This window comes from Macaca fascicularis, chromosome 2, assembly GCF_037993035.2.
Source record: "Macaca fascicularis isolate 582-1 chromosome 2, T2T-MFA8v1.1".
NCBI classification, from domain to species: domain Eukaryota; kingdom Metazoa; phylum Chordata; class Mammalia; order Primates; family Cercopithecidae; genus Macaca; species Macaca fascicularis.
The window spans coordinates 98,249,248-98,270,438 of NC_088376.1; the positions used below are offsets into that span (position 1 = coordinate 98,249,248).

Sequence of the window (21,191 nt, forward strand, 5' to 3'; positions counted from 1 at the left end):
GAAGGGTGGGCTCAGCCTTTCCTGAGCTGACATTTTGACAGTGATAGATTGCTCAGGCCTCTGAGCCAAAGTCTGGACCCTGAAAGCCCCGCTCTGTTGTCTTTATAGGCAAAACACATGCCTGCCCTGCTCTGGGAATGAAGTGGGCTTTGCTGGAACTGAGCTTGGAGACTGATCTGATAGGCCTAGACAGGCCACATGAAATAAGAATCTAAGCTCTTCCCCTGGCTTCCACCTGGACAACAGGAAAAGGTTGGTCTTTCCAGCAGATGGCCTGATTGAAGGTGAGTCCAAGACTTGGCTCTTCCTTGCTGGCAGAGGCCCCTTTCTGTGGTGACCGCCTGGCCCTATAATTCTTGTTCCTGGTGAACAGGGACATCTAATTAAGACATCTGTGGAAGAGGGCCTAGCAGGAAAAGGTTTTTTCCCCTTAAATCTCAAGTGTCAAAAGAAGATGAAAAAAATGCTATGTAACTCCTTGGGCCAAGAGTCAGATAATTGCCCTTTCATGATTTTACTATAGGGGGCTGATTTTTCCCATACACAAGGAAAATGGTACATCACAAAACCACTTCTCCAGGAGGAAATCTCTGGAAGTTTCTCTTTTAGACCCAGAATGATACAACTATTGCAAATACATATGGAGGTCAAATAAGTCAGCTAATTTCCATTATCATCATCGATCATCTTTTCTCAAATATCACATAATGACATATCCCCAATAAATTCTTCCTTGGTAGCTCAGAAACATTACCCACTAAAACACAACCTGCCCAGACAATTTGGAACGTCAATGAATGAATTGTATCTTCTTCCAGGTTCCTCTTGAAATTCCAGATAAAATAAACCCCATCTCTACTAAAAATAGAAAAATTAGCCTGGTGTGGTGGCATGCACCTGTAATCCCAGCTACTTGGGAGGCTGAGACAGGAGAATCGCTTGAACTTGGAAGGCAGAGGTTGTGGTGAGCTGAGATTGCGCCATTGCACTCCAGCCTGGGCAACAAGAGCGAAACTCCGTCTCAAAGAAAAAAAAAGAAAAGTCTCTAGGTAAAGAATTTGGGGCAGGATGCTTTTCACCACTGAGTTTCTTGCTGGGAGTTTAAAATCTCAGAGCTACTAGTTTCACCCTTTCCTCCCTAGTATGAGAATGATTTATGCCAGAATATGCCTCCTGTAGTCCTTAGAAGATATAAGAGTTATCTGTGCCTTATGTCCATTTCACCAAGTGGCTCTGGACTAGCATGGCTGAGTGGCGTGCTGGGCAGGGCGTGGATGAGCCAGCATTTTTGCAGAGTCCTGCCCGGCTGCTGCTGTCCCTGAAACCATCAGGAAGGCACAGGTGCTCCTAGTCTTTGCTTTCTGGTGCTCTGTGCGTAGCCTGGAGTTTGCTGAGCTTATGATCCGGCGGTAACTGTTTTTCCCCAACCATGCTCTGCTTTCCATCTATCATGAACTGTTTATCCCACCAGGCCTTTAGTTAAACACTGAAAACTCGATAATCCTTCCAGTTTCTCTTTTTGCTGTGACAGGAAAAAAGATTAGAACTACGTTGAAGAAACTCTCTCATTCCAGGTCCCTGTTGCAATGAGTTCCCCTTCTCTTAGCTGCAGTATCTCTAGTCTATCTTGTTTTATATATATTTAAAATATATATTTAAAATATAGGCTGGGCGGGGTGGCTTATGCCTGTAATCCCAGCACTTTGGGAGGCTGAGGCGGGTAGATCACAAGATTGAGACCAGTCGGGAGATTGAGACCATCCTGGCCAACATGGTGAAACCCTGTCTCTACTAAAAATACCAAAAATCAGCCGGGTATGGTGGCACGGGCCTGTAGTCCCAGCTACTCGAGAGGCTGAGGCTGGAGAATCACTTGAACCTGGGAGGCCGAGGTTGCAGTGAACCGAGATCGCACCACTGCACTCCAGCCTGGTGACAGAGCGAGACTCCATCTCAAAATAATAATAATAATAATAAATAAAAATAAAAACTGCATTCTTTTTCCCCTGGGCACATCCCAAGAGCTGGAATTCACCTTTGGATATCTATAAAGCTTTTCAATAAAATGATAATGCACAGTAAAAAAAAAAAAAAAAAAAAAAGTCTGACTTTCTGGGTCTTTGTATTGAAAGCTTCAGGAGCAACCTGGGAGAAAGAGAGCCCATGAGAGACCTTTCATGAGAAGAGGATGCCCAGTTGACATACTTGGAGACTGAGGGTGCAGGTTGAAGGAGATAATGGCAGACCATACTGAGTTAAGAATAGAATATACTTCTGTGCTGGGTGTGGTGGCTCATGCCTGTAATCCCAGCACTTTGGGAGGCCGAGGTGGGTGGATCACTTGAGGTCAGGAGTTGGAGACCAGCCTGGCCAAGATGGCGAAACCCTGTCTCTACTAAAAAAGTACAAAAATTAGCCAGGTGTGGTGGCACACTCTTGTAATCCCAGCTACTCAGGAGGCTGATGCACGAGAATAACTTGAACCTGGGAGGTCGAGGCTGCAGTAAGCTGAGATTGTACCACTGCACTCCAGCCTAGGGGACAGAGCAAGACTTTATCTAAAAAAAAAAAAAGAAAAAAAGGAATAAAGAGTACTTCTGGAAGGTGGCCTGAATAATAAATGCTAATATATTTATCAAACATTTACTGTATGCCAGGCACTATTCTAAGCATTAACATATCTAACTCACTTAACCTTCATAACAACATTTGTTATCTCACTTGGGGACACTGAGGCACAGAGACAGTGTTCAAACATGTCCACGGTTACAGAACTAAGTAGTGTTGGCTCTGAGAATCAAACCCAGGCAGCCTGGCTCCTTAAGCAACATGCTCTGTTGCCTGATCCAACTTGAGTTGATAGTACTCAGGACATTTATATTGTATATGAGAACAGAAATTAAGTACGGTAACCTTTACTTCTCATTTTCGCAGGAGCTTCTGGCCTTGGGCCTGGCCTGTCAACAGCAGAGAGGAATGGCTTCCCATTGATAAATGTGTCAGGGAAGATTCCACATCTCTGACAGCCCAACAGTGGGCCTCTGGGCAGCAGGCACCACTACAGCAGCCCCGCTGAGAGTGCAGCCTTGCTCATTCCACAGGAACCAACCACACCACCAGGACCATTGTGTCCTCTCTTGGTATAGGAAAGACTGCAGGAGTTTTGAGGTTGGATGATTCTGGATTGAATCCCTGGCTCCACAGGTCACACCAGTGGTATATAATTTCTTAAGGCCTCAGTTCCTCATGTGTAAAGTGGTGTGATTGTGAAGCTTAAATGAAATGTGTAATGAGCAGATGGCTGGCAAATACATCTTCAAGACCGTTTGAGCTGGCTTCCCTTGCTAACTTATTAGCAACTCTTCAACTTACTCAAAATAGTGTATATATGTTGTTGGAAGTCAACCACGGCACATTTTTACCCTCTTGCTCTGTTCCTCTCCAGCTAACCACTGGTAATCTGCACCTCAGCCTTAGAGCCACAGCCACTTCTCTCTCTCTCTCCCTCTCTCTCTCTCTCTCTCACACACACACACACACACACACACACACACACACACACACTTTCTCCTGAGAAGGCTCTTCACTTTCTGGGCAGGCAGACATATCAGAGAGAAACATCTAGCAAGCTGTTCCAAGTCCCGACTTGCTCTGTTCTAGGGCAAGTAAAGCAAAAACCTTTACCCAGCCTCAGAATCCCAGAACATTCAAATGACAGGAGCCCCAGAGATGGAGGTTCTGAAGGCCACAGGAGGACCAGATCTACATAAGATTGCACAATTATATAAGGACAGCACTATTGGTTAGGTTTCCCCACTTCTCCCCAGGGATGAGTTATTCCCCACTTTTCCCACAAATCTTATATTCCAAAGACTTACCAGTATCAGGGGCACAGGCCTCATCTGCTTTGGTGGCATTCTCTGCATTCTGTATATTAGTATCTGAGGAACAAAAAGAAGATTTAAAGACCAGACCAGGCCTTCCAGCTTCTTGGAAGGGCAGGTACGGGACCTCCCCATGGAACCTGGTTCACCTGGGTTGTGTCTGTCTCTGGTTGTTACTGTCAGCTGGGTTCATGCTCACTTATTGGGATTGACTGTGTCTCCCCCATTATAGCCCAAGCTCCAGGAATACAGTGATCATGGCTTCCCTCTCCTCTAACACTTCCAGGCTAGTCCCAGCCTGGACACAGAAGCTGAATGTGCTCCATCCGTGGACTGTCAGCCTTTGCTGAAGGCTCTCTTCCCCTGCCATACGTTATTTTGTGTCTCCTCTTTCCCCACCCTGCTCTTTGATCTGTAGTGGCAGGAATTATGCCTCCTCTTTATTCCTTTTGCTGAGAGGTTCATCAGGGCTTCCTGTAAAGCGCTCTGAGGAAGGGCGTCCCTGTCTCTTGGTTCATATTCGCACCCATGGGGTAGTTACTATGTTCAGGGGACCCTCTAGGAATGCAGTCTGTGGCTGTGGTAGGGGGTGAGAGCTGCACAAGGTCTGCCCATCTTGGGGAACACTCTGTGTACCTGGGCTATTGGCCTCGCTGTTGCTGGCCTCCTCCGTCGGGTGGTCAGAGGTCTCCTGTCTGGGCTTCTGGCTGAAGGCCAGGAAGAGGTGAGTGCTCAGTGGCTGGGGAAGGTCCACCTCCAGGTATGCCCTCATGAACAGCTTGAAGACATCATAGCTAATTGGCTGAGAAGGAGCAAAAGGGCAAAATCAGTGGAGAGAAGCAAAGGGACAGAGAGGAAGAGAGAAGGAAAAGGAATAGAAAAGCTGGCAGGTGAAAGAAATGGAAAGGGAGGCAGCAGGACATGGAGGAGCTGATGGGGACAGGAATGAAAAGGCCAGGGAAGTGATAGAGAATGAGAGGCACAGGGTGCGGGGGATGGATGTAAGAAAGAGAAAATGCTGCGGTTGCATATTGGGGGTTGGTGGGGCACAGAACCAGGGCAGGCTCCTGTAATAAGAAATGATATTATGTAAATGTAGATAAAAAGGGAGATGTTGGAGAGTGAGCCTTGGGAGTGGAGGCCAAAGTGCAGGGCTCTCCCTTAGTCCAGGCCCGTGTGAGGGATGTGGCTCTAATGAGCGGGGACAAGGTCTGTGCTCTGGAATCCTAGTTAAGATGAAGAAGGATGTAGTTGAAAATAAGATGGAAAGAAATGGTTCTTCTGTAGTATCTTGGTTTCCCTCTTGTGCCATGATGGATGTGATGCCTGAGTATTCAGGTCTCAGAAAGTAGGAAAGACCTGGAAGAGAAAAGAACAGGCTCCATCCTTCATTACTTTCATAGTCCTGATCTTCCCTGGAAAAACCCTCAAATAACAAGGGGGTGTGTGTTTCTGGCTCAGCTGCTTCTCAAAACATGTCCTTGTGAAGGTTTTAGGCACCAGGAGAAGAGCAGGAAGCCAAGGACAGAAGGTAGAACCAAGAGATATGCCAAAAACTAGACCCTCTTCCTGCTGTGTCTCTCCCGGTACCGCCTGGCTTCTGGTCCCAGGCTGGGAGCAGCTTTGCCAGAAAGGGCTGCTGCACTCAGCAAACACTCAACAACAACAACAGTTTGCAGTGAGTCATCACTGGCTTGTGCTTTGATGGCATCAGATTCTTCATCAAATCGGCAGATGCTCCTGGAAACCATTTGAGGAAGCACTACTCCGAGATCTGCTGTGCAAGCTTTTGTGAATAATAGCAGCCATGAGAATAAAATCCCTTTGCAGGAGTCTACTAGGTGTGCCCATCAAAATGCTGGTAGCATTTAACCCCTTGTCTGTTCTGGGAGATCTGGGGGACTTCCCAGAACCAAAGACTGGCTTACATGTGTATAAACAAGTTTGGGTTCAAAATCTTGACCTTAAAAGCAAGTAATGGCCTCCCCAACCCACTGGGGGGCCCACAAATAAATTTCTGTTTAGCACCAGGCTTGACTGTTCTATCCATCTCCTTTGCAGAGTGAAGGAAGTCTGAATCTGGTAAGAGGCTCTTACCAGATCAGGGGAACTCGAAGCAAATGGTAGGCTCACATTTCTTGTGACAGCTATCCATGTCTCTGTTCCTTTTCTGTCCCCGAGTCTCTGTGTCTCTTTATTTCACACTCTTTCTGTCCCTCGCTGTCTCTGTAGCTTCATCGCCTCAGAATGTCCCTTCTTCCCACATCCTTCTCCTTTCTCCTAATACACAATAACAAAATATTTTCTTCCTCCTCTCTTTTCTTTCTTTCTTTCTTTCTTTCTTTCTTTCTTTCTTTCTTTCTTTCTTTCTTTCTTTCTTTCTTTCTCTCTCTCTCTCTCTCTCTCTCTCTCTTTCTTTCTTTCTTTCTTTCTTTCTTTCTTTCTTTCTTTTTTTTTTTTTTTCCTGAGACAGTCTCGCTCTGTCACCCAGGCTAGAGTGTAGTGGCGCCATCTCGGTTCACTGCAACCTCTGCCTCCTGAGTTCAAGCAATTCTCATGCCTCAGCCTCCCAAGTAGCTAGGCTTACAGGCACGTGCCACCATGCCCAGCTATTTTTGTATTTTTAGTAGAGATGGGGTTTCACTATGTTGGCCAGGCTGGTCTTGAACTACTGACCTCAAGTGATCTGCCTGCCTTGGCTTCCCAAAGTGCTGGGATTACTGGCGTGAGCCACCATGCCCAGCCCCTCCTCTCCAACTGTAACCCACCCACTATGATCCTTGATTCCATTCTCGCTGGCTCTGATTGCACCTCCAGCATTTTCTTTTCATCTACCTGCAAATATGTTAAATGTCCCCTATTCCAAAGAAAGTGCTGTCTACCAGAGCTACTGGCCCATCCTTCTCCCCTTTCCTTTCAAATTTCTCCAAACAGACCAGATTAGCCTCCTCACCTCCCTAATCCCATTTGGATTGGATCCTAGCCCATTACCTCTGAAACTGCTTTGTTGAAGGTCACAGATATAATCATCTCTTTTTAGACTGTCTTATCTTTGGCCTCTCTGCAGCATTTCATCCTGTCTTCTTTTTGAAGTTCTCTATTTTCTGTGCAGTTGTTCTGTTTTGGTTCTCTTCATTCTTTACTTTGATTTGACTGAATAATATGGCACTGTTCTTCATTAATTTGTTTCTAAAGCTCTTTTTGCTTTGTCTTTTTGTATCACTTTAATTGACAAGTACTATTTTAAAAGGTAGTTTTCAGTTCCATAGTGAACTATTAATCTCTTACAGCTAGCATCAAATGAAAACTATCAGAATAAAATATTTCTGGAAAGCAGACTGTACTAAATGATCTAATAAAAAGAAAGTTTAAACAGTGTAACATAATGCTGTAAAGAACCAAAGCCAAAAGATCATGAAAAAAGATCAGCATGAGATTCAGCAAACCTCATGACTGGTCTCAGACCAAGCGCATTTCCCCTCCTTTTCCAATCTGTTTCTTCTTCAGCAAATTGTGAGTGCTGAACTAGAAGATTTCAAGTTCTAAACTTCAATTAGCTTGCTCCCTGAAAACCAGCTGATCGTTCTGACTCCACAATTTCTGTTAATGCCAATGACACCATTATGCTCCCAACATTACAGGCTGAGCTTTGAACTGTCAGTTGTCTGAGACTAGTTCTTGTCTCTTCCTTCTGTCCACTGTTCTTCTGCAACGTCTGTCACATCCAGACCTTTTCTATGTCCATTGTCCCTACTGCCATCACCAAAATTCCTGGATTCTGACTTTTGTTCCATATAATTCACCTGGACCATTGCAATACCCCTCCAAAGCTTCCTTATCCCCATGTCCATCTGTTGGTCCTCCCACCTATCTTACCTATCCTTGCCCTGTTGATCTTCCTAAAGCACAACTCTGATGATTGCTTCTCTACTCAAAAACTTTCCATGGGGCGGGCGCAGTGGCTCATGCCTGTAATTCCAGCCCTTTGGGAGGCTGAGGCAAGTGGATCACGAGGTCAGGAGATCGAGACCATCCTGGCTAACATGGTGAAACCCCGTCTCTACTAAAATTACAAAAAAATTAGCTGGGCATGGTGGTGGGTGCCTGTAGTCCCATATACTCGGGAGGCTGAGGCAGGAGAATGGCGTGAACCTGGGAGGCAGAGCTTGCAGTGAGCTGAGATGGCGCCACTGCACTCCAGCCTGGGTGACAGATCAAGACTCTATCTCAAAAAAAAAACCAAAAAACAAAAAAAACCACCACCACCACCAATAAAAAACAAACTTTCCATGGTTTCTAATTGCCCATGGAACTAAATTGAGATCAGCTGATGTACTTCTGTGTTCTTGCACTATACATTATAAAATATTTGCAAAACTAAATTGGCAAGTGGAAATTAGATGAATGTAAATAGAAAGTCTAATATGCAGTGTTCTACAGTCCAGTGGGTCATCCTGTGTACTCTCCTAGACCTTCGGAATTCATAGCCTCCGATAATCCCCTCCAACCTAGATTTGTAGTTACTTCAAGCTCTGAGATGATTCTGGTATTTTCTGCTATTATTCCCCTTGTGCATGTATACACTCTGTCCATGCTGACCTCTGTGTTCTTTCCCGACCAACTCTCCATGCACTCTGCCCTGCATGAACTGCTTCCATCTCTACATGTTAAAGTTCCAGTCATGCTTTAAGGCCCAACCCAGATTCCGCCTTTTCCAGAAAGCCTTGTGATCTTCTGTCCCTGAATTTCCATACTTGGCACCTTGGTTCCTGTCTTGTGACACTCATATCTGCTGCTGTGCGTTGATACATAGTGGTTTGTGACACACCTTGGTTCTCTACTCGATCCAGAGCTCCTGGAAGGTAGTGAGAATGTCGTCTTCCATGTTTGAATTCCCCACACCACCTACGACAGGGTTCTTCTTAGGTATGTGAATGGATGATGAACCCTAATCAGTCACCTCAGGAATAGCCTGGTGCCTGGCCCCTGGATGTCATCAGCTATTATGGGATCCATTCAATCTATATATAGATTGAATGGATATATATATATCTCTCCACTCACAATTTGCTGAAGAAGAAACAGATTGGAAAAAGGGGGGAAATACACCAGATATATCTATAGATATAGATATAGATATATCCTGAGCCTCTTAAGTACAAGAAACAGTGCTGGGCACCAATGAATTAGGTATTGGTCCATATCTTCAAAGAGTCAGTGTTATATAAGAGGTAAAGATATTGAAATAATTGCAATGCATGGTCATCAGTGGCAAGTGCCATAGGAAAAGAGCTGACAAACTGTTATGAGAACTTAGAAAATAATACTGACGGAACTTATCCAGTCATGCATGTCCCTATCCTAGAGAACAGGATGCACGGAATAAACCTGGAAGCACAGAACTTGCAAACCAGAAGAGTCTCAGAGAGGACTTGGTCTTCTGATGCCCCCGAGGCTCAGGAAATTGAGTGATGAGCCCCAGCAAGCTAGCAGCAGAGTGAAACCAGAGGCCAGACCTCCTGACCCCTAGTCCAGTGCTCCTGCTTCTATATCTGTCACAGGGTCCAGAACTGGCATAGTGCTCTCTGACACTCCCTTTCAGTCTTCCATGTTCAGCAGGCAAAGACATGCAAAAATGTGCCACACTCTCAAGGTGATGTCTGGGTTATACAAAAGTTCTTTAAAAGCACAGCCCAGTAACAGAGTAGTTGCTTAGTAAATGCATTATGGGAGACTAACTAGGGAGTGGCTAGGGGTCATGCCCAAACCAGATGACCAACTACTACGAGGCTTGCTGGCAATTCTCTGAGACCTGGAATAACATCCCAGGCACGCTCATGGTTCAGGCCAAAGGAACTCTGTTTTCCCCCAGCAGCTTTTACGCAGGAATTAGCTGGGCAATTTGCTCCTGCTGCAACATGCTTAAAGAGAGTGTGTTAATCCTTACACAGACCAAGAAGAGAGGAGAACTAGATGGAGAGCTTAGCAGGCATCAGGCACTTTCATTCTCAGGACAGCAGTGTGGGGAAGAACTGTTACTGTCATTTTGGGGATAAAACAAATTTTGACAACATAAATAACTTGCTGAAGATCATAAAGCACGTGGCAGAGCTGGGCTTTGTGCTCAGGTGTCTGGGTCCAGGCTCACAGTGCCACCAAGTCACCTGCCTCTTTTGCTCTTTTGGGTTTTGTCCACTCTCTAGTTGTCTGCCACCACTCTGTTCTCCAGAGAATCACTTGGTGCTGATGGGCAAGCGCATGTTCATCACGGCCAGATGCAGCTCTGCCACTCTGCAAAGTTTTATTCCCATCCTACCTTTGCTAGCAATCTGCCCCTTCCCACAGCTAACTCGTTTCTCATTGAGACATTTTAGCAGCAGTAAGCCATCAAACTCTAGAGAAATTAAACCCTTCTTGTTTCCCTAACCCCCGTGCCATGACATTACACCTACTAGAAGTCAGCTGCACTGTGCGAGAGAACAAAATCAGAGTGGCAGAGCTCCCTTGGGACCCAGCAGTGCCTGGCGTACAAAAAGTGGGGGCCAGCCCCGACAGAGGCGAGGGCGGCTGCATGCTCATAGCAGCCAAGCGACTCCCTGCTTCTGAAAGCTCCTGTGGCTTCCACACCCGCGGTGGCCCTGACCAAACTGTTCCTCTCCCACTCATCAGCCCCAGGGCGGACAAGCTGATTAGCAGCCCCCGCCAGGCTTTGTTCCTGTGTTTTGGAGCTGGGGGTGGGGGTGTGGGGCAGTGAGTTCTTTGCTGGTTCTGCTATCTTCTCTGCGTGGTTTCTCCTCAGGAATGTTCTTTGAAATGGTGCATTCTCAATCTCGCCCCTGTTCTGGCTACCTTCCTCCTGCTTCATTCTCTCTGCAACTGGTGCATTTTATCGAAAGCCCCTCTTAGGTGTACCTTGAGGGCACAGGCTCTGTTGATTCATTTCCAGTGTCCAGCAGAGATGGTGTTGATCAGTTTTGTTCAATGGATGACAACGTGAATAAGAAAGTGGCCAGTCTCTCCCTGAGTTAATCCTGCAGATCAGTCACTTTTCTGTGGTTTGTCTTTATAAAAGGACTCAGGAGCAGGGAAAACAGAATTGAGTTAAAAACATTCTGGGGAAAGGAGATGGAAGAGGGATAACAACAGGTACAAATTTTTAAGTGCTTGTAGAGTGTTAGCCACTTTGCAAAGATCCTCCCATTTAATTCACTCATCCACAAACTTTGAGGCTTTTTTTTGTTATGTACAGTTTATAGATGAGGAAAGTGAGGGTCAAAGATATGAAATATTATTGAAGACCACTTGTTGATGGCAGAGGTAGAAGTCTAACCTAAGACTGTATAATTCCAGGGTCATGGCTGTCATACCTGACCCGGCCAGTAGGAAATAAGTCCTGGAGGGCAGGAACTGTGCTTCTGTATTTTTATGCCTTCTACAGTGCCCAGTACAGCGCATAGAAGCCCAAGAAATGTTAGATTCATTGAATTTGAAAGTAGGGGGAGGTCTTGTATTCATTTATTCAGTCCACAAATATTTATTGAATGCCTGCTATGAGCCAGATACTTTTTCAGGCACTGAAGACACAGCAGTGAATAAAAACATGCTAGTGGGAGAGACAGACAATTAATTAAGTAAATTATATAGTGTGACAGGTGGTGAGAAGTACTTAGGAGGAAAATAATGCAGAGCAGGGGGATAGGAAGTGTTGGGAAAGAGGGCTTCAAGTATTAGATGAAGAAGGTGATGATCACTGAGAAGGTGACTTGAGCATAGACTGGAAGGTGGTAAGGTAATGGACAATGTGATGTGCTGAGGAGGAACATTCTAAGAAACAGTAACAGCAAGAGCAATGGTGCTGAGGTTATGGTGACACCGGCTTGTTTGATAGCATCAAGAAAGCTAATATGCTGAAGATGGGGAGAGTAGCAAGAGATGAGGTCAGAGAGCTGGGGGAGGTGCATATTGTAATGATCTTCATGTTTACTCTGAGTAGGAATGGGGGGAACCATGGGAGATTGTGGAGTAGAGCAGCCACAAGCTCTGACATAAATTTTGACAGATTACTCAGGATGTGTGTGAAGAATAGACTGAAGCAGCAAGGGCAGAAGCAGGGAGACCAGTTAGGAGACTCTTGCAATAATCTGGGCAAAGTATGGTGATGACTCAGGTCAGGATGCTAGCAGTGCAAGTGGTGAGATGTGTCTGTATTTTGGGTATATTTTGAAGGTAGATCTAACAGAATTTGTCAATGAATTGGATGTGGGATGTGAGAGAAGGACAAAAGTTGATGATGACTGCATAGTTTCAGGTTGAATAACTTGAAGGGTAGAGTTGTCATTTACTGAAATGGGGAAGACTGCTGAAAAAACAGGTTTTATAGGGGGAGATTAAGGACACATCATTTTAGTTCGTGTTAAGTTTGAGATCCCTATTTGATTTTTAAGTGTAAATGTCAAGTAGAGGGGTAAGAAGAAATCAGGAGAAGGTAGCATCTTAAAACCAAGTGAAGAAAATGGAGGATGACTTGACCAACCATGTCCAGTGATGTTGAGCAAAACTGCTATTGGATTTAGCCGTAGGGAGGCCCTTGGCTATCTTGACTAGTGGTTTGAGTGGAGGAGTGAAGGTTACAGACTGATGCAAGGCATTTTGAGAAAGTAGGAAGAACAGAATTTGGAGGCAACGAGTATAGACAAGTATTTTGTACAGTTTTGCTATAAAACACAGGAGGGAAATGAGGTGGTACCTAGAGGAGGAAGTGGAGTCAGGAAAACTTTTTTTAATATAAAAGAAGTAACAGAATGTTTACATGTTGATGGGAAAAATAAAATATACAGAAGAAAGTTGATATGAAGGAGACGGAAGTAGAGATACAGAGAGAAAAGGAGGGAGGTGGAGGGAGGGAAAGGGAGTCTGGGGAAGACGTGTTGCTGAAGTAATGCCTGTCAGTAGGCCAAAAGAGGATGGGGTTGTGTGCACACGTTGGGGAGCTGGACTTAGACAGGAGCATGGAGAGTTCATCTCCAGTTACAGAAGAAAAGGTACACATAGGTGGGCATATGGGGTGAGGGAGCTTGTGAAAGATATGTTCTGTTTGTTTCTCTTTTCTCAGTGAAGTAGAAAACTCAGTTGTTAACTGAGGATGAGGAGAGGAGGGGTGAGAGATCTGAGCAGAGGAGAAGTAGTGGTAGTCTTCTAGGACAGTGGGATGAGTGTATGGGCTTGGGAAACATATGATGCCAGGTAACACAAATGGCTCGCTTGAAACTTAGGAGGAAACATGCTGAAGAGCAAGTTCCTCAAGGCAAGTGGAGTCTCCAAGAGTGAAACAAATTATGGAAAGGCTAAAACACAGGGATTTTTAAAGGCTTAAAATGAAACTGTTCTTACCTCATGTGGGTCATATTGTTTGAGGCTCCCACCCTCATTAAATTCAGTCAAGACATCTTTTATCTTCTTGGAGGAATCTGAAGAGACACAATTCACATGTGAAACACTGGCAAACAGCTAATGGAAGCTGGGCCAAATAAATTCTCCCTGTGTAACCATGTTTATGTTGGAGCTGCCCCTCAGTCCCAGAAAATCTGGAGAAATGTCACCCTCTTCTACCCTTTGACTTCCCACTTCTTCTTTTCCGTCTGATTTCCCCCTTGCATCTAAATTATCTTCCTGGAACACAAATCTGATCAGATCATATCCCTACTCAAAACCATTCAAGGGCTTTCTGTTTCCCCAGGATAAAGCTTACCATTCATAGCTTGGAAGATAAGCCCTTAACTTGGAATACAAGCCCTTGGTGATTTTATCTACCCTATTCCTCATTTCCCTATTTACTCTATGTTTCAGACACATCAAGTTACATTTCCAGACATCCCTGAACATATTGTGCACTCTTTCATGGTGTTTCTTCTTTGTCTTGCAAATTTCACCCATTCTTCAATATCCAGCTCAAATGTCAACTCCTTTGTAAAGTCTTCCTTTGCACCAGTCAGAGTTAAGCATTCCCTTCATTGGTTCCCACATGACTTGTACACAACTATGTAATAGCGCTTGTCATATAGTGTTATAATTATTTATTAACTTGCCTATCTTGCTCATCTCCTGCTTCAGTTTTACCTTGAAAGCTGTTAACTGGCTGGTGAGTCTTTGTCTATCATACTGTTTGACGTGTAACTAGGGCTCAGAAAAACAATATGTAGATGAGTCTATAAACATCTGAGTGAAAATTTGGAAACATTAAAAATTCATTAAGTATGTAGAATGGGTAGGCATTAAACCCCATGAGGCTCTGTCCTTGGTGCTGAAAAACTGCTGTACACTGCAGGAAGATAGTTTCTTCTACTTCTGGAATCTTGACAACTCTGTCCCTTTTTTTTTTTTTCCACCTGATTTTTATTTTTTATCTTGATGGATAAAACTGAGCTACTCATTCTGACACATAAAACATAACCTCAATTATGTCTCATAATTAGCATGATTGGTTTTATGTTCCCATGGTATTTCTCACGTATTTCTGACAGCCAGAAGACCTTCCTCTGAAAGTTAAGGCCTCCACCCTGCGCCATGATTTCCCCTTAATGTTCCCTCTATGTTGCATTTACATTGAAAGGAGATAAAGAAAGACTCAGAAAATCCATGAAGCACGGTGGTTTGGAAAATGCTGCTTTCCGTAGGAAATCATTCCGAAGCAACTGGAGACAAGACTAGCTGCTTCTTTTTGGAATTTTATAAAGGAATTGGGAACCCAGAAAAGAGACTCAATAATTGTTATTAAAAACACATTATGAATTCATCTTGTGTAGTTATCAGCACTCTAGACATCAAAGCAAACCAGGGTTTCTATGACCTGGGCTCTCCCTCTCTCCCAATGTTGTGGGTAATTAAGAGCTTTCCAAGCTCCGTTATTGTTGCTATTTAAACATCTGAGCCAAAGGACGATGTTATTAAAAGCTCACACAGTGTTTTTTGTTGCCCAGGCTCTGTGTACAGAGGGTTAAGGTCTCTTAAGCCTAGGTAAAGCAGACATATTCAGAGGCTGGGCTGTTCTCCATGGCTTTGCTGACTTGGATTCAATCAAGCAGAAGTTCTAATCATTTCAGGATTGAGACATATTGAAATACAACAGGAAAATGCTTCTGTTGCCTAAAAATGGAAATTTCTTTCTGAAATTCAAAACAGATGTTGAAAATCTAATAGCTCAGTAAGAGCCAGGCAGCAGATGCTGTCAATTTGGGCTGCTTCCATTCAATTCAGCAAACACTATGGAGGGTAAGATGCGGCAAGATACTGTTAATGGACTAGTGGGAAAGATGATCTAAATAACTGTGGTACTAATAGCTGTCCCTCACTGGAGACCTTCACCTGCATAGTCTCATAAACTCTCCTCTACTAATCCATGGAAGTATTTTCTTCAGTTTACAGATGAAGAAGCTGAAATTCAGAAAAATTAATTCAACTTGCTCAAGAGCCAGAGTTGTAACTCAGGTCTAGTCTGGCTCAAAGTATATGGTCTTTTCCCTTGAGCATTATTCACTATAGCTTCCTAACATTTGCTAACATAAAGAAAGGTATAATTAAGGGTGACACAATGATATGAAGTTCTATGAAGCACCAAGTGGGGAAGAAGGAAAATTAAGATGAAAGTGGGATGGGGTGGGAACTGAGGCTGCCCTATAAAGGAGGTAGCACTTGAGCTGACGCATAAAGAATTGGATAAGGTTTATAAAGGCAGATATGAAGTGGAAAGGGTATTCTCGGAAGAGCCCAAGGGAGCAATAGTGCAGAGATGGGCACCACAGAAAGTTTAGGACAAGTTAGAACCAGAGAGTCGTTTGTGGCTGGATTTGTGGGGGGTCTTGAATGTAGAGTTAAGAACATTGATTTGAAATGGTTAAAGATTTTTTTGCGTGGTGAAATCATAAACCAGCTCTCTGTTTTCTAAAGACCACTCTGGAAACAGGATAAAAGAGAAGTTAGAATGAGACCAGAGCTCAGTTACCATTACACATATATTCAAGTTATTCCACAAGCAGCTTAATTATTTAGGAAAACAAATCCTACACATTAGAATTTATTTTAATGGGAGGTTTTAAACTCAGCTAAAATGTCTAAATTAAAAAAAATAAAAATTTGAGAACATGGGTACCGTTGGTGTGACTTCTGGAAGAAGAGTGTAGAGTTAGCATTTTGATTGAGAACCAATGGAGTAATTTCAATTGAATGTATGATATTTTGATGTTCTCATCTCATTTTGGATATTACACCGTTCATTGTAGCAGAATTCCTTTGATTCTAAAGTGCTGCTGCTCTATTTTCAAAATCCTGTTTTATATTTAAATATGTGATATATATACACACGCATAAATTCATCATATGTTCACATAAAATAAACAGAGGTTTTAAAAAGAAAAAATAGAGAAGACATTTATTTTAAGATATCTGATTAATAGCTTGAAATTAAATAAATAAAAAAAGCACAACAACAAGCCAAGAGATTTCTAACTAGCTTTCCATGAGGTGGATTACTCGTCACATATTTACTTCAATTTGCTTTGTGGGCTTTCATAGGCTTATAGCATCAATACCCTTTAAAAAAGGGAATCAACCTAATTCTCAAATTTGGGACACATTACTTTCTCCTTGGATGTCCTCATATAATTTATAACAGTTTTCTTCTTAATAGATTTCTGTGTTGGGTTTCTTTTTCCATGAGGAGTAAGTAGGTATTATGCATGACTAATCTACTTCAGTGACAGCTGCTTTATTCTGTTTCATCTTAAGACAGAAAAGAATAATGAGGAAATAGCATTCCTTGGTCTTATTTTAGGTGTCATCTGTGGGTCCAATAGCATAACCTCACAGAAAATTCCTTTGTCAAAGCCTTTACCATAATGCCAGCACTAGATTCAGAGGACACCACGTTCCATTTCTGACTGTACAAAATAGGGCCATTTCTACAGCTCTTTGTAACAATTACCATTTTGTGGAGTGCTTGTGATATGCTAGCTGCTGTCCTAGTCACCTTACATATTTTATTTAAATCCCCACAACTACCCTCTAATGTAATAATTATCCTTATTGTAGAGAAGAAATTGAGGCTTATGGAATTTAAGTGATTCTTTCAAGGAGACTCAGCTCGTAAGTCACACTCTTTAAATATTTCTAAATAATGGGCCATGGTTATGAGATTCACTGGATACTTGAACACTGGCAAGTTAGAAGCCAGGACTCTTCCTCTATGAAAGTGGCTCTCAAGCCTGCCTGCATGTTGAAATCACCTGGAGAGCTCTATACACACTGTAACCCAAGTCTTACCCCAGGTGAATTAAGTCAGCATCTCTTGAGGAACCCAGGACACAGTAAAATTTAAAAGCTTCCTGGAATTCAGATGTACAGTCAAGGTTGAGGACTGCCATTCTAGGACATGATTTTATTGTTGTAAATGAGGACTGTCTTAAAAAGCCCCTGAACTTGAATACTTATTGCCAAGGGAATAAAAAGCTTATAACTGCTAAATTTAATATTGCTGTGCTTGGCAGACATTATCTATTGTTTAAGTGGACAACACCAAAGAACTCTACCCAACAGGTCAACTTGTTCAGCTGCTTGGCAAGGTAGAGGTATGTTTTGCGTTAACCTAGACTGTCAGGACTATCCACATTGAGTTCTATCCTAAATCGGGTGTTCAGAAAGTTTTTCTCTTTGATCAAGGTTACCAGTGCCCTAAGAAGTTTTCAGTCCAAAATTGTCTTGTATACTTTATGTGCCAAGAACTCTGGGACCTAAACCAAGCACTGTTCCTAGTATTCGAGCAAATTCAAAGCCTTTTAAAGGGAAAAATTTGGCCCCACACACAGACACCTTTGTTGCCTTGTTGGTGTGGGACAGGGATGCGTTCCATCTGAACAAGCAGACAAATCAGAGACTTCAGTGTTTACAGTAGAATATTAGTTGTGCTGCCAGGACTAGACCCCAAAGTTTATAGTCTGTTGTCTAGTTAAGAACACAGAGTATTTGAGCATTAGATCGTTAAACTGTTAAACTTTGAAAGAACTATAAATCAACATTTTCAAAAGTGAATCTGAAAATCCATATATGAGAGTGGAATTCTAAGGTACATGATAACTCTCCATTCCTCAAAGTTCTCCATGAGCTTCTCAAACTGTAATGTGCATATGAGTCACATTGGGATCCGGTGAAAATGCAGATTCTGTAGGACTGGACCACAGCCTGAGATTCTACATTCTGAATAAGATCCTAAGTGACACCAATTTTGCAGGTTCATGGACCTCACTTGATATGCTCTAAGCAATGTGCCTGTGGATCTGGAGCTGACTGCTGAGGCTTGCCCGTCGCAACCCAGAAAAGACCCACGATGCCGAGGACAAAGGAACATATTCCATGGAGTAGAAAGACCATAAGTGGTGGGCAGGGGGAGTCCCTGAGACGAGTGGAAGGGAAAGTTGGCACATGAGCAAAAAAATAAAATCTAGATTTTCCTTCTTCCAGTGAAGGCTGGAATGTATGAATACATTTTCTAATTACTCTAGGAAGTTATACAGTGAGATGCACAACAACAAGAGCAGAGTTTTGTAAGGGTCCTGAAAAATGTCAAAACAGAAGGGCCAGGGCCAGGAGCACTGGATCAAAAGGCCCACCTCTTCAGCCAGCTGGAGTCAGGCCTCAGAGCAGCACGTGGGAAGCACAGGGGAGAAGCCCAGCTTCATAAGCACGAATATACTTGCTACACACATGTTCTCCCACCTAAACTTTGTTTCTTGTTCACTGTTCATCCCCAACATGCAACCCATTGCCTGGCAAAAAAATAGATATTCAGGAAAGATCTATTGAATAAATGAAGGCTAGCAAAGGGATTGAGCTGGTCACACTTGTCCCACGTGTCTTATATTCCCAGGGGCATAGAAAGAAAAGGTAGACTAGTGGTTCTCAACCTTGGCTGCTTATTGAAATCACTTGGGGGGCTTTAAAAAATACTGATGCCCAGGCCCCATGTCTACAAACTGTGATTAAATGATCTGGAAGGTGTGGGCAGAACACTGGAAGTATTCAAAGCCTTCCATGTGATTTGAACGTGAGCCAAGGCTGAGGACCACTGACCTGTGGAAGTGATGGCTCTGCCACAGATGTTACATATGACATAATAAGAAAAGACTTTATATGGAGGCAGAGGGAATTGGGGTCAGTAACAAGAAAATGCTTTTTGAGATATTTTTTTTGTCATCTTAAATGATCTGAATGACTGGTATGGCTTATTTGTGTAAGTAAAATTTGTATTGCTAGAACATTTTATCACCTTTTCTCCAAATAATTTGGCCTCATCGGTCATATTTCAAGTGAAGGTGGAGGAGTGGATCAGACAACTTGGGCCATCTTGCAACTGAAAGTGTGGTCCCTGGACCAGCAGCATCAGCATCACCTGGAAGCTTGCTAGAAAAGCAGAATCTCAGCAGTACCCCAGACCTACCGATTCACAATCTGCATTTCAACAGCTCTCCGGGAGATTCATGTGTACATTAAGCATTGAGAGCTATTGTTCCATAGAAATTCCTCCCTGTCCATAGATTCTGTGACTCCTGGTGGGCAGAGTCCTCCTCATCGTTAAAGGAAAAAAAGATCTGTCATGCGGAAACACATATTGGTGAGAAATAGTTACAGCTATATCCTTCCAAGATAGAAGCAATGAGATATGACTCTTCATGGGTCCAGGACTTCATGAGCATTTGATCAAGCCTCACTCTACTGGCCAGCATAAATAGCGAGGTTTTTGTGACAGAACATTTACTTAGAGCCTTCTATTGTTCTACAAATCAGCCCTAAATATGTTCTCTGACTCTAACAGTTTTGTATTTTGAATTGTACCCACATCTTAAAGTCAGAAACTTTGCCATAATCTGATTCGAATGAAATATATTTCCGAATAGCATAATTTATGGATTGATTCTCTTTAATGACATCTTAACATTTTGCTTTAATGTAATTTATTTGACACATACATATCTGCATGCACACACACACGCACACACACACATACACATACACACATTAATGTATGTTTGAAGATTGAGCTCCAGTGGGTACTTTTCATTTAATTTGTTGTTGCTGAATTGAAGCAAACGAGTTTGTACTAGAATTGAGAGATTTTTAGTTCTAATTTTTATTTTACCATCGATCTTCTGTATGACCTTGGGCAAGTCACTGAGCCATTCTGGACTTGGTAGTCTCATTTTTAAAATGTGCAATGCTTGGCATTGATGATGGTTAAGATTTTTCCCAACTTTAAAAATTCTGGCCGAGTGCGGTGGCTCATGCCTGAAGTCCCAGCACTTTGGGAGGTCGAGGCGGGTGGATCACCTGAGGTCAGGAGTTCGAGACCAGTCTGGCCAACATGGTGAAACCTCGTCTCTACTAAAAATACAAAAATTAGATTGGCGTGGTGTTGGGTGCCTATAATCCCAGTTACTTGGGAGTCTGAGGCAGGAGAAACGCTTGAACCTGGGAGGCAGAGGTTGCGGTGAGCCGAGATCACGCCACTGCACTCTAGGCTTGGTGACAGAGTGAGACTCTGTCTCAAAAAAAAAAAAAAAAAAAAAAAGTTCTACACAGTCCAAGTAACTGCTGGCTGATGTAGGAAATGTTTGGTTTAGTTTCTTAGAGAATTAAAAATTTAATGGATGCTTCATCAGTTGTTTTCCCTTTTTTATCTTTCTGAATAAATGAATAGTTTCTGTCCTTGATGCATCATGGAACTTTTAAGGAATTAACAAAAAATTGGAAAAAAAAAAATGCCCACCCCCTACTGGCCACCAGCAATTCTTGTTAGGAAGAGGGTCAGTAAGGGGTATCCCCACATGCACACATCCTCTGTGGTAGAAATCTATTTAAATATAGAAACCAAGTATTGGAAGAGCTAATGAAGGTCGTTTAATCAACCAGATGACTAAAGCTCTTATCTCCCCTATAGTGTCTCAACTAACTCTCTGTCCGGACAGTTCCAGGGAAAGGAAACCCAGTCATTTTTAAGTCAATTCGATTCCAGTTTGGGCAGGTTTGACCACTAGGAATTAATGTATTCCACACTTTAAAGACTTCCTATAACTTCCTCCCATTAGTCCTAGGGCTACCTCTTGAAGCCATTCAAAATTAACTTCACACCTCTTCCCACAACAGAACTGAGCTATTTTAATACAACGAGCTCTTCTTCACCTTTCCCTTCCCTTCTCCAACAAATATGCACAGTATCTTCATTTCTCCATAATGTGGCTGTGAAGTCTCTCACCAACTCTCAAA

General features: G+C 43.0%; 1 protein-coding gene across 21 annotated transcripts in view; it reads right to left on the reverse strand.

Annotated features, from left to right (window-relative positions):
- Positions 1-21,191, reverse strand: part of DGKG (diacylglycerol kinase gamma) — a 214,029-nt gene that overhangs the window by 146,921 nt on the left and 45,917 nt on the right. For all 21 annotated transcript variants that reach the window (XR_012430965.1, XR_010585063.2, XR_012430967.1 and 18 more), the window contains exons 3-5: positions 13,275-13,351; positions 4,521-4,686; positions 3,879-3,941 (exon numbers count right to left, since the gene is read on the reverse strand). Coding sequence is in view for 15 of the 21 variants with exons in the window: in XM_005546608.5 (XP_005546665.2) it covers positions 3,879-3,941; positions 4,521-4,686; positions 13,275-13,351 (306 nt within the window). In the remaining 6 variants the exon portion in view is untranslated. The remainder of the gene's footprint in view (positions 1-3,878; positions 3,942-4,520; positions 4,687-13,274; positions 13,352-21,191) is intronic.